Below are 13804 nucleotides of genomic sequence, written 5' to 3'. Positions count from 1 at the left end.
TCAAATTGTCTGGGCTGCAAAGCATTGAAACGACCCGAGATACCAGGCAAACATAAAAAAAAGAAAGCAGCTCTCCCGCTTGCACCCACAGCATGCAGTGACTTGCATTTACAGTCTGAATATCACGCCACCCACTCTAGCACATGGGTGACTACCGATCACAACAAAACTGCAGTGCATTGCGCACGTGTGCCAGCTCTCTTACTCTCACTGTTGTTCGCTCTGTGCTTTGCAAAGCAGCTGCTCTCTGCTTGGTGCTCTCTTTGCGATGTTAAACAGCTGTCATGCGAGCTCTTCCAATGGCGCTCTCTGTACTGACGCCATGTGTGCTTGTGTATGTACATATGTATGTGCTTGGCGCTTACATTTTACTTGGGCGCTCTATGGAAAAATACCCCTACTGTTAATTCTGTTCGCCTGGTACATCGTTTGGCAGAAATTAAGAAATTTGAGGTCCGCTGCAGCTCAAACTGATTTACAACAACAACAACCAGAAGAAGAAGAGCAACGAATTGGCCAAACAAGTGTTGTTGTTGCGTTATCATTATTTAAGCATAGCTCAGTCAATACTTGACCGATCTCGACATGCCGTATGTCAAATGACGCGTCTCGATGAGTACAACCCAATTACATAACATGATCCTAAGAGTGTAACCGCCAATCCATGAGATTACAATATTTTTAAGAGAATACCATTGACAATTAGTACTTTACAAAATAAAAGTATTTATTTAGAATAAAATCACATTTACATGTCATATTGGAGCTTTTGAAAGAGTATTTTAATGTCTAGTGTGTTTGACGGCAGCTCAACGATGAGCTTCCTGCATTGAGGCACTCGAGCTGTAAACTTGGCCAAAACACACGTTTTGACTCAATGAGCATTGCAATTCGAATGCAAAAGAACAAGCCGAATTAAATGAAATCAAAATAAACGAAAGAAACGAAATTGCTAAATTCAAAATAGACTTAAGAACAAAACTCAGCTACGTGCGCAACGAGACTTCAACAGCAAATACGAGAAAATCAGAGAAAGCTGAGAAAGAACTGTCACATGCTTCGGTTCACTTTATAGAGAACACTCTGTGTGACAAGTCAAGACGCAACTGCATGTTGTCGAAATTATAAATATAAAAAATACTTATAGTACTAATCAGAGTGATTTTGTTTAAGCAAATTGTGTCAAATCAATAAGAGAGCTCTATTTTTTAATGCATCATGATTAGCTGGAGTGTGCTGTGGTTACTTCTGGCGCTGAGCATAGACGTCAGCTTAGGGCTACGTCTCGAAAATCTAACACAGCAGCAGGTTGGTAAGTTTAAAGATTACAAGTTTAGATAGACGGAATCAATAACTGATATTAGAATCTAATCTAATCGGTTTAGCTTGCAAACAGCCAAAGGCGCCGGGCTTGTGCCGGGGTCGACAGCTGCGCTACGCTTATAACAAGGAGACGGATAACTGCGAGAGCTTCTACTACACGGGTTGCGCATCCACGGACAACAATTTCCTGACCTACGAAGAGTGTCGACGGGACTGCATGCAGCGTGGACGCTACTAGACTAAACTTAATAAATGCTAACTCTATATTTTCTTGACCAACTAACTATTGACGTTGCTTTCGTTTCTTTAGTTTGCTTATTTCCTGGACTTTTTGCCTGCTCGTTGTTGCGTCTGCGCTTTTGACTGGCGTTTGCTTTGTGCCGGGAAAAGCGCACGCCAGCTGGCGATGATGAGCAGGACTAAGACAAGTAGGATTGCTATGCTATCCAGTGAATGATAGATGAACCAGTTGAGCTCAATACCCGGCGATTGCAGCAGCTTGGTGGCAAAGAGACCATGTTGCAACACATGCTCCACACTCCAAATGGCCGATTCTAAAGGCGTGCGCTGGCGTCCATTGAAGACCTGCGACAGCTTCTCAGCACTCACAGCATAGCTGCAACAATTCAAGACAAGATTAGTTGGGTAATAATTATAGAAAAAAGAAGTAAGATTTACTTAGCATGGCTGAGTTCCTGTAGTGTTTCCTGCAGTGTGGTCACATTGATCTGTTCATAATCCAGCTTGAGACCTACGCCGCGCTGTTGTGCGGCATATGCGTTGAGAAACTGATCGCCATAGATGGGCGTCATCAGCAAAGGCTTACCGCAGTGCAGCGCCTCGGTCATGCCCAGCAATCCGGCGTGGGCCCAGAACAGCTTGACACGTGGTTGACCTGAAAAGAGATGTAGATTAGCTGAGCTTTTCATACAGAATATTTATTTAATACTTACAAAGCAGCGCCAGTTGTGGTGCCCACTTGACGAATAGAAACTTGTTGGCATCCACTTGGGGATGCTCATCCGTCTCCCATTTCCAGATGACATTCAGTGGCTGCTGCGACAGCACTTGCAGCATGGCCTGCAACTTGTCTGCATCGATGCTCGAGGCACGCACCATCGATCCCCAACTGATGAAGATAACACCCTGTGGTGATCGCTGCAGGAACTGTTCCAATTCTTGGGGCAGCTGTTTCTTTGCATCACTGGTAATGTGCATGCCTCCCACTTCGATCAATTGTGGCGTCACTGGTCTACTGCCCATGTGTGAATAGTGCTGATTAACAAGTATAAATGCGGTTTGGTCACGTGCCACTTCATCCACATCGATGTCTATGCCCAAATGTTGCTTAATCAGCTTTTGATCTGCACGATTTGTGTGCAGCTTGTAGAGCAGCTTCAGCAGCTTGGCCTGCACAAAGTTAAGCAGTCGTTCATGCCAAAGCAAAGGCTGTGCAAAGCCTACAAATTCGGACTGCACATAGGCGGGATTATCGGGCAGATCGATGCGATCGTAGAAGTACGGCATCAAGGCGCACGTGCTCACGCCAATGATGGGTAGCTGCATGAGCTTGGCTAGCGCCAGCTGACAATCGTTGCTGAAGTATTCGGTGAGCAGTAAGTCATAGGGTTGCTCCTTGTGTCGTTCCAACACTGTCGCCACATGTCCACTGGCATAGAGACGACCACAGGTGGTTTGTCCCTCGCTAAACAGATCGTAGTATTCCTTGAGCAGCACGGGCAATGATCGAGTTGGTGTGTGCTCTGTGAGTGGCACCACATTGATGGTGGTGCTCGCCTGATCCTCGTCCGCATCGCTAGTCAGCAACTGCTCGTAGTTTGGCAATTGCGCAGCAAGTGGATTCTTTACATACGATATGACGGTGACGTGATGTCCACGTTGAGCCAATTCACTGAGCAGCGGCTGCACCACCTTGAAGTGACTGAAGCCAAAGTGAGGGAACACTGCCAGAATATTTCCCGCGCTGGTGTCGCCAATTAACGTTGTTAAACAGAGGCCAAGAACAATTATTCTCGCCTGTTGATAATATTGCGTCGTCATTGTTTCGCAGTTCGCGGTTGAATGTGAACTCGCCGTACATTGTCATCGATGCCATGTTGATTTAACACGCCTCGCTTGATAAGCGTATTTGGTTTGATTATTAATTGGATTGTTTTGAGTGTTTGCTCTGTTGCCCAGCACCCAGTTCTCTATCGGCGGTGATTAAATTACAACTGCATCAGCTGTCAAGTACTTCTGCATTACATATGGCAACTCCAAGCGTGCAATCGATCGGGCAATTGTAATGTATTGCACACTTTCTAGTGCTAAGTTGACAACAGATGGCAACGCTGGCATACGCTTTAAAGTGGTTGTGTGACTCACTATTATAATAATTTTATTTATTTCATAGCATACGCTCAGGCGCAATTTTCAGCAGCTAGTCTTTCTTGGAATGTAGATGGCGCTGCAAAGAAACGTTAGCATTTCAAATGTGCAAAGAAAAATGATTATTTGTTTTAATTCAATTTTGAAGCGAATATAATATATGAATATGAATATGCTCATGATTCATTCTCAAAACATAAATATAATATCTAACTCGAGATAAAAATATAAATAGGTTTATACTTTTAAAATATAGAAATTTGGTTGTGTAAAATACAAATGTTTCCAAAAATAATCTCAGTGCTTTCAAAAACTCTTTATAAACTTCTAAACACTACACATGTCGTAGCTCAATTGATTGCCCCTCTGGTAACAAATTGTTTCAAATTATTACACAACACTCAACAAATCAAAAGCCTTGAGATTATTGAATACACAATTGAATTGGAAATACGCCCCGAAAACAAGACGCATAATGGACAGTAGTAAGCGTTAATTGAACCTCAAGCGATAAACTGAAATGACAATAATTGTAATTGGCTCTCAAAATGCATCTACAGCTGCCCCTCAAAATGGACAAATGCACTTTGCAATCAAAGGGAAGGAGAAGGCTAGGGAATCTGTCTAGATTGCTGGGCTGTTAGAAGAAGTGGCACCATTTCAAAAGCAATACCATAGATGACAACTCTTTCGGCCTCGGCAAGGGAAAAATGGGTGTGTGTGTGTGTGGGTGGTTGACAGTGTAGTTGTGATTGTGGGCGTTGTCAACGACCCACTTCCCAGGGTGACGCCGATTGGGCCACAACACTGCACACAACACAAATAGAAAAAAAAACGATAAGAGCACCAAGCAACCGTTAAGCACACTCCTAAGTGTTTTCCACGATAAAAAAGAGAAGTGTCTGTGTGTGTGTGTAAAATTGTATTGTATTAAAAGTGAACAAGACCAGGCCACTTTAAGTGCACCATGTTCGATAAGTTAAGGTTGCCCATGGGAAAAATTACTCTGGCTGCTGCTGCAGCCTGCCTCTAAGCAAGAGCTGCTGACTGCTGATTGCCAAGTGTCGACTGCCGCCGAATGGGGAATGCTGACGCCCCTTATAAACACTTATTCAGATTTCGGTTATTATAATCAGAGAATTAAATAGAAACATTTAGAATACATGTACTTGTTTTTATTATTATTATTTTTTTTTTATTTACACATGTGGCAAGTAATGTATGGTATTGATTAGAAGCACTTGAGCCTCAGATCAAGGTCGCTTATAATTACGTCGCATATTGTTATGTATGATTAATAATTGGGAAACTAATGATATATTTCAAAAATTTCACAGCTTTTGAATAGTGGTTTGCGATAAACTTTCTAACAAGCAAATGCTTAAAACCTAAATTGTAGTTTTGCCAAAAAAAAACTACTATGATTAATTTCGAATGAATTTAAAATATTTGTACACTCCTGCCAATGTTGTATGCCAATTATGTAATTAATAATTTATATTTTTTTGATTCAATTCAAAGAATTTCCAGCTTTTAAATTGTGGTTTGCGAAAAACTTTCCTAACAAGCAGATGATTAATTCCTAAATTCTAGTTTTACAAAAAAAAAAGAAAGAGTGTGCTCGACTGTGAGATACCCGCTGCCCATTTTGAATAAAAGCAAAATATTACGATATTTTTTAAATATACTAAATTAATATTCCACAAAAATACCAAAAAATACTAAAATGTATTGTACCATATTGATATGGTACTGCACTCAGTATATACTACAGAGTGCAAAACATACCAGATTGTCAACTTAGTAAGTAGGCGTGTTTTCTCATATAAACGAATTTCTTTAAAACTTCGACAATTTTTATCTGATCGCAACCAACCAATTTGCAAAAATAACGAAGACTATAGTCATTATTGTATATGCAAAAATGCGCAGATCTAGCTTCAAAATTGCGCCTGTTATTCGATTTTTACCAATGTGCGGGGGCGGCAGTGGGCGTGACAAAAATTTGAAACAAACTGGATCTGCGTGCAAGCACAAGAAGTTGTGTCGCAAAGAAATTATAGCTCTATCTCCTGTAGTCTCTGAGATCTAGGTGTTTATATGGACAGACAGACAGACGGACATGGCTAGATCGTCTCGGCTGTTGATGCCGATCAAGAATATATATACTTTATAGGGTCGGAGATGCCTCCTTCTAACTGTTACATACATTTCCTGCCGGCACAAAGTTATAATACCCTTCTACCCTATGGGTAAATTAACCACTATGATTAATTTCGAATGAATTTAAAATATTTGTACACTCCTGCCAATGTTTTATGTCAATTTTGTTATTAGTAATTTATATTTCTATTGAATTTAAAATCTTAACATAAAGCAGCCAATTTGCTGACGTCAACAAAAATTGCAAAATTTCACGAACTCTAAAAGTGTTGAAGAGAAATAGGTTTAGTTAGACTGGCGTTAATTTCGTGAGGTCTGTTGCCAATCGGGATTTTTTTCAATTTGTGACAAAATGGAGTTTCCTTTGCTTAGTCATAATGGGAATGCTATTTCTTTTGTCGCAGCCCGTTGACGTCATAAAAGTGACACACTCGCAGTTTGTTCAGTTTTATTGGATGCCCATTTGATGGGTGCTTGGATCGAGATGTTTTAATGATATTTTGGGCTCATCGTTGCCGTCCTGTTTAATGTGTCGTCGTCGTCGCAGCAGGACTTAATTAGTGCGCTGTTTGTGCAGATTTCGACATTTTGCAGTTATGATCCAATTTGTTGGGTTTAAGGACACATACGCTGCTCATTTGTTTGCTCATTTGTCTGGCTGTTTGCCTTGATTGTCGCCTGCTCGACTGCTCCAAACACTCACACGCCCAATCACATCGATGACCAGGATTAGCAGGCCATAAAGGACATACAGGACATGCCGTGGACAACATGTGTGCACAGCAGGCAAACAGTCAAACAGCTGCCCACTGACAAAGGAGCTGGCCAGAGCGCAGGGGAGCCACTAACCAGACAGGCCGTGATCTAATTAAAATCTGCACAAAGCATGTTCCTGAATTTGCATTGTCCTTCTGCCTCCTTCTACTTCCATGCCTGCCTTTTTGCTATTGTTATCACCGAACATCGATGGCTGACGGGTAGTTAGCCCAGTTGCTGAGTGGCCGAGAGTGTCAAAAGATAACTGCACAATTTGTCGAGTGGATTGGCTGCAGTTTTTCTCAGTCAGTTGGAGCTGCATTTTCGTGCTTAGCCTCAAGAGCTACACACGCTACTTGAATTGAGTTTGCCTCTGTCTCAGTTGCCTTCAAGTACTTGTACCTGTTTCAGGCTAATGACAATGTCTTCGTCTCCAATCACAACGATGCCCTTGGTGCTTATAATGGATCCACAATATAGATCCGTGTAGATAGTAGATTGCTTATCAAGCACAAGCTACAGCTAACAAATGCAACTGTCAAACTACTTTTAAAGTCTGTTTACAGACAACTACTTCACATATATCAATATGCTTGTTGTCTGCACGGGAACTGGCGGATTATTTCAAATATTTCTGCGATAAGATCTGGGGATCCTGTTGAAGCATTGTCTTTAAAATGTCTGAAGTACTTAAATTGACAATTAAGTGGTAATTGAAATAATAATTTTTCAAATTTCCAAACGAGGAAGGTATTTTTCACGTTGTATCACTTCAACCGCTGATAGTGTTATAGACATTTCAATGGTTTCATAAATTTTAATGAAAATACTGTTTCTATTGTAACTAATATTTATTTAATTACTGTTAATTTCAGAATTCCTACAAATTCCTCTGCACGAATATAATCGTAAAGCATGCATATCATATAGTATAGTATATAGTATCATCAGATATCAACTTTTTTTCGCAGTCATTCATTAAATTTGAAGTGCATTCGTTGACAATAGCGATATGAAAAGCGCTATCAATCACGTCGACCATCAAGTACATCTTGACTTTCACCTGCGTCAACACAAGGTGCTACTGACACTATCCACTTGTGCTTCACTAGCTCCCTGAATTGGACAGGCCCTTTTCTCCTTGCAGGGACAAGGTCGAGGTGGCAGGAAGTTGATTCGTGTGCCTACAATTCAAGGGAATCGACAATGGGTCAGCAGAGCTGTGTTTGTATAAACGCGTTCATGACTTGATATGGCCAAAAAGGCGGAGAGGCGCGTGCGAGCAGCGACAAGAGGTAGGGAGTGAGGCATGATGAAGATGGGTGCGCAATGTAAACACTGTAAAAACTGGACAAGGAAAAGGAGTCGCAGGGCACGCGCAACGGCCAAACTTGAGGCATGTTTTACACGTGAATTGCAATGACAAAAAGGCCAATAAACGGGCAAAGGGAATGGAAATGGAAATGGGCATGAGAATGGAACTGAGTACGTAAATGGGATTGAGCATGGGCAAAGTGAAGGTGAAGCGCATAAAAATTGGCATAAACAGACAGCATAGAAATGGGCAACGAGCTAAGAAGTCGTTCCTCTGGCTCAGGGTTATTGTAGCTAAAGCTGCAGCTTGAAGATGTATCTTTATCTGTACAGTTGGCTGTGTGTTGTCCTTCCTCCTCCACGCGACGCGTTTTATGGCTGCCGTGGATTCGTGGAAGACATTCAATTGATACGAAATTGCTGCAATATAAACGCAGTGCTGCCGATCGAGCAAGAGCAATGCAAAGCAAGGCAAAAAGGAGGTGGATGGCTGCTCTTTGCCAAGTGGGACGGCTCATAAATGTGGCAATAAAACGATCTCACTCGTTCGCTCTCGCTCGCTCACTAGCTGGCAAAATGGCAGCCAGGGACACGCGTGTTAGCAGCAACTGGCAAACAACAGAAGTGGCATACACAAGGCGGCAATTTGTTTGCAGCATTGTTATTGAGACAAAGTCACTGATTTTCAAGCGAGTGCCAGTGCAGAAGACACTCTCTTTGCTCTGTTCTCTCTCTCTCTCTCTTGGCTTACACGGCGAAGGCATCGCTCATCGCGCACAATGATGTTGCAATTATTGAACCTTCTGTATTTTCAAATTTCCATCATTAATAACACAGGCGGAGGCCAAGGTGAAGGCGAACATGAACACGTCGAACGACAACAGCAACAGCAACAGCAACGACAACATTATAGCTTGAGGAAGATGATTGCTGGACTGGAGGGAGTCCTCGGTGTAGGAGTAGGAGGACGCTGTGACCATTAGCGAGTTTCGGCGGAATACGCGTGAATTCGTTTTGTCTAACAATGCGACGACTCACTGAGCGCATCAATTGAAGGGAAAGGCAGGAATTTTCGGAATGCCAAAACGCCGCAGGTAACACCCTGTCCCTGTACCTCGGTCACTCTCTCTCTCTCTCTCTCTCTCTCTCTCTCTCTCTGTCTTACAGTCAGCGCACAAGGTACGCGCACCCATTAACGGTCCCAGCAAGGAGCCGGGCCTCAGCATAAAGATCGCCTATAATTATTCATCTTGGGTGGGGAGAGGCACAGCTTAGCACACTCACAGCAATCTCCTCTAGCATCACCATAACCGTGTCCATATCCATGGTCATGGCACTCGCCTTGGGACCGCTCACTGTGTTTGTCAACGCAGATGCTAATCACAACATTAGTCCCGTGTAGATTCCACTTCAGATCGTTTTTGCTGCTTGGAGAATCGTCAGAGTTTCTTCCTCCCTCCATCTCACTCGCTCTCTCGATGTGTGCGGGATTCGCTGTGCTCGCTGCTGGCAAAAACCCAGCGATTCTGGCTGCTTGGGCTAACCTCGGAGCCCCCTCTGGCGTATCCGTAACTCAAGGATATCCGTAATTGCGATTGGATATCCTTAGCTTAAGTATGTCCTTATTATTATTAGTTTGTATCTTTCGTTTCCGAGTCGAATGAAGCTGTCCGGCTATTTGCCAAACAGATAATTATTTGTGACTATTTAGCAGCAGGTTATCCTGAGAGAAATAATATAGGGACAAGTGTAGAGGACGACTGCCAACTGAGCACCTGAGCGTTGAGCGTCAAATCTTGGGTTAACCAACTAACGAAGTTCGATTAGTTGCACATTAAACACAACATCGAAGAACATCGATTTGCATCAGTACTTTAACTGAAGGATATGCCAGAAATAATGGTTTGAACATGATGTTTTGCGGATGGAGATGTTAAGGTTTACATCTTTCGTTTAGAAAATAGAATAAATATCTTTAATGACTGAAAATTACAATTGCTAAATAGGCGTAGAGAGTTAAAGAATTTTTGATTTGTCTTCCAAGTTAAGTTATCTAAACATACATAGTAAATGAAAATTTAATTGTATGTATAATTTAATTAAAGTTGTCTTTAAATTCGAATATTCCTTTACAAATTTTACGCCATTTTTAGCAAACATTTTTTAACCTTTCAATTCACTTTTAAAGACAGCAAAAATTAATATTTTGGAACCATTTTGAATAATAGTAAACATAACCGAATAAACAATAAAAATAAAGAACTTTTCAAAAAGATTTGCTTAACGATTCAGATAGAATATGTTTACTTGGTATTTAGTTTATTTATAAAAAAGAAGGCTCATCTGTTTTAGCTACTATGAAGAAAATTCCTTAGATTTCCAAACTCAAGTTCATCTCCTAGGGGAACTTCTCAGCACTTGTGCGGTGCAGTTTGCAAGTGTCCCCAATGTTTTCAGTATTTTTGAAACCGAAACCAAAGCCATGGTGTCTGTTAGGTCTACGAGTGCTTGGAACAAGTGCTGTTGTTGTCAAAACGAAACCAAACAATCTTCAAATGACAACCGAGTGCGGTTCAGTAGGAAATCAACTGGAAATCCACTTGATCAGAGAGCCGAACGGGGAACTACTGTTTAAATGCAATCGCAAGTAATTCCTCGAACTGGACATTAGCCCTAAGTGACTTGGACTTTGTAGTTAGAGCCGTTAAAGTGCAAAAGAGGCATGCAACATGCACTTGAAGTGCCAAATGCAATGGCCACCCAAGTGCAGTGTGTGCAAGTTTAGTTCCATTTGCAATTAAATCTTAATGATTTTTCGTAGCCAACAAAAAGTAGAACTTTGATGGCAGCCACTTGTGGCAAGCAGTAGGAGCTGCAGCAGCAACATCTACGAGTACAGCTTAGAGTCACAGAGTCTGCGACAATTAGTCTGCCGCTGTAAACAAAGTGCAGTGAAGAGTTTTCAGAATTGTTATCGACAAAGGATTTGGCATCGTGTTACCAAGAGGAGTTGCTGTGCTGGAACATTACATAATTTATGGATAGCGCCGCACTGTAAACATACCAAATGACCGAATAACCAGCACCAAGAGCATGTAATCGGAGCAAAGCAAAAGGAGCTAAGCTAAGGTCAAAAGTACTTGACACTCACAACACTCGCAGTGAAGTGGCGCTGAAGGATACGCCAAAAAAAAAAAGAAAACCGAAAAAAAGGATCTGGTGGGTCGCACATGTTTGCAGTCATAAATCAGTGAATGTTATGGCTGACTTGGCTTGTCTCTCATGTCATTTTGGAAAACGCATTTTCACACTTTTCGTCGCCCCGTAATTTGAATACTTTACAAGCGTTCACTGGAAAACTCCACCAACTGAACTCAGCTCTCGAACTCAGCATTATTAATTACACACTTGGATTGGATTTCTAAACTGTGAGCACTCGCTGATTGGAGCTGTTGCCTGTAAGTGATATGCCCCCGGGGTCCAGCTATATATATACAATGTGTACATAGATCTGAATCTGAACGCGTTAACGTGACCTATCAATGGGTGGGCGTATATCATTAATAGCGCTTTAATTAGACAGTTTCAGCGCAACAGCTACACAGCTTCAGGTTCAATAGATCAGCGCTCACCAGTCGATTCTCGCACAACGGGTGTCAGCTTTTGGAGCAAATTGAAAAACAAAAAAAAAATAACATAAAATTCAATGAGACTCGCCAAAGAGTCGAAATCAATTAGGCCTCTGTCTCTCTAGCTGAAAAAGGTAATTCATTAATCACGGCGTCGTTTTCGTTGCCGTTGTCGCTTTTGTTTTTGATTGGACAACGCGTAGCCGCCATTTGCCGCCATGTTGCTAAATCACAAAACCAAATAAAACATAAAAATGAACCAAGAAAAAATAATAAATAATAAAAGCAAAAACCAAAAAAAAAGGAAATAACAAAACTGTTAAGAAAATATGAAAATCAACAGCCGGCGAAATATGAAAGCGACGCGACTTTATGACAAACGCGGCGGCTAAAATCAAAGTTACTGAAATCGTAAAGGTGTTTGTTGTAGGCTGTTGTTGCCCCCTCTCGCTCTCTCGCTCACGCGCTCACTCATCACTTTTTCCTCATTTTATTAGATTTGGTTTCAACGCGATTTTGCGACATTTGTGTTACCAGCGCTTATCAGCTTGACTCAATTTTATGACCCACACAAACATGGCAGAGTCTAAGAGACAAACAGCAAGAGCGAGGGAGCGAAAGAGAGAGACAGAGTTCGAGAGTGGGATAGGCGAAAGAGTTAAATGACGCGGGGGCGTTCGAAGAGGAGCGCTAATGTGACCAGTAATTGTCGCTGCTCAGCCCAGGATCAATCTAATTATTTTGCCAAATAAATACAACCCTTTTGCGCTAAACCCTTTTCGCTAATTCGCCACACAGCCAAAACAAAACTCTTCGCTACAGATACAGTATCTGCAAGATACGCACACTCACTTGCACACACACGCATACACTGAGAAAGTGCTGCTTGCTGCTGCTAATCCCTGCTCGCGACTCCTTTTGGCCAATTTTCCAGGTATCCTTCGAGTAGGCAAGGAGTAAAAGTGCGTCGCGCCCACCACAAGGCGCACACAATGAGAGCGATCACATTTTAGGGTTAGGCTGAACTGCTCTCGGTCCGTCCGTCCGTCCGTCCGTCTCTCTGTCTCGCTGTCCTGACTGCCTGCAGCTACCTGACAACCCTGTTTAATTACTACGGTAAAGGGTACACCCCTTTTAGTTACGGCCCGTCGTGAAAATCGTGAGCAATGTTTTGGTTTTTGGTCGCGGCAACTTATGGTTGCTGTCGTTGTCGTTGTCCAATGTCCTTGGTCGCTCACTTTAACGATGCTTCGCCGATATTTTTGATACTTTGATTGCCAGAGTTCCGCGTGTGTGTTTTCGCGGGCGTGACGTGTTTATGGTGTGTTTAGATACTTTTCGCAAGCAATGCGAATTGCAACAATGCCCAAAATGCACCCGTCTAACCTTGACTTTAACATTTTGCACACACATCCCATCCCATCCCTTTACAATATTGTTAATGGTAATAGCGCATATTTACCTAATTATAAATGTGCATTTGGCCCAGTCCACTTTCAAGGCCTGAAATAATTTCAATATTTCTGTACTTTTACTTTTGCAACTTTTTGTGCAGTTTGCAGTTTTCGTGACAGCATTTTCTGGGTACTTGCATATTTTTTTGTTTTGAAAATTGCTTCCTTATTTCGCCTTGAAAATCTACTTAAAAGTCAGTGAAATTTTCCTTAAATAATATACTATATATTAAGTTGAAAAAGTATGCAGTTTGCAGACTAGAAAAGTCCAGGAAAAATAAATGAAAGGGGTTTAAATAAAATTTTGATAAATAAGCATTTGTCTCACATGGATTACTAAGATATGACGAATATTCTAAACTGGTTTTCAATCTAAATTTATCCATTTCATTCAATTACAAAACTAATTAAAACGAAAAAAAGGAGGCTGCAAAAGGGGCGTGTTTCTTCTCAAAATGAGTTTATAATCATAAAAGGCATATGGTTCGTGGGATTTATAAACGTTTTTCCCATTAATATTAAGTTAGTATCACAATAAAAATAGAATTTTTATTGATTTCTGAGAACAATTTGAAGGTCAATATGGTATAAAATGCACCATATTTTTAGGCCAGCATAAAGTCACCTAAAAGTCGCAGTAATTAAAGTACAAAAAAGCAGTTTTAATGTGAAAAAATACCAATCTGTGTAAAAAGTCAAGAGAAGCAACAGCAAAATGTTTTTTGAACATTAGCATTTTTGGTCCGCGACTTGCAGTGGAAAAACTGTGCAGACAAT

General features: G+C 41.4%; 2 protein-coding genes across 3 annotated transcripts; one reads left to right on the top strand and one right to left on the bottom strand.

Annotated features, from left to right (window-relative positions):
• The first annotated feature begins 1171 nt into the window (after window positions 1-1171).
• Window positions 1172-1607, top strand: LOC132797074 (protease inhibitor). 2 transcript variants are annotated; one of them, XM_060808554.1, is made up of 2 exons: window positions 1172-1312; window positions 1386-1607. In XM_060808554.1, the coding sequence occupies exons 1-2, from the start codon at window positions 1219-1221 to the stop codon at window positions 1559-1561; spliced, it is 270 nt and encodes an 89-aa protein (XP_060664537.1). In that variant the 5' UTR covers window positions 1172-1218; the 3' UTR covers window positions 1562-1607. The 2 variants fall into 2 exon arrangements, with proteins under 2 accessions (XP_060664537.1, XP_060664526.1); XM_060808543.1 differs by having other exon boundaries at window positions 1198-1312; window positions 1365-1607.
• Window positions 1608-1638: 31 nt separating this feature from the next.
• Window positions 1639-13316, bottom strand: LOC132797068 (UDP-glycosyltransferase UGT5). Its single transcript, XM_060808529.1, has 4 exons — window positions 13036-13316; window positions 2277-3790; window positions 2002-2218; window positions 1639-1939 (listed from the first exon to the last, which is right to left on the bottom strand). Exons 2-4 carry the CDS (start codon window positions 3382-3384, stop codon window positions 1639-1641), a joined length of 1626 nt encoding a protein of 541 aa, XP_060664512.1. The 5' UTR covers window positions 3385-3790; window positions 13036-13316.
• Window positions 13317-13804: the final 488 nt, after the last annotated feature.

The sequence above is a fragment of the Drosophila nasuta genome, chromosome 2L, assembly GCF_023558535.2.
Source record: "Drosophila nasuta strain 15112-1781.00 chromosome 2L, ASM2355853v1, whole genome shotgun sequence".
Taxonomy (NCBI): Eukaryota; Metazoa; Arthropoda; class Insecta; order Diptera; family Drosophilidae; genus Drosophila; species Drosophila nasuta.
Note: the sequence above shows the minus strand (reverse complement) of the source record. Positions and strands in the feature narration are given on the sequence as shown.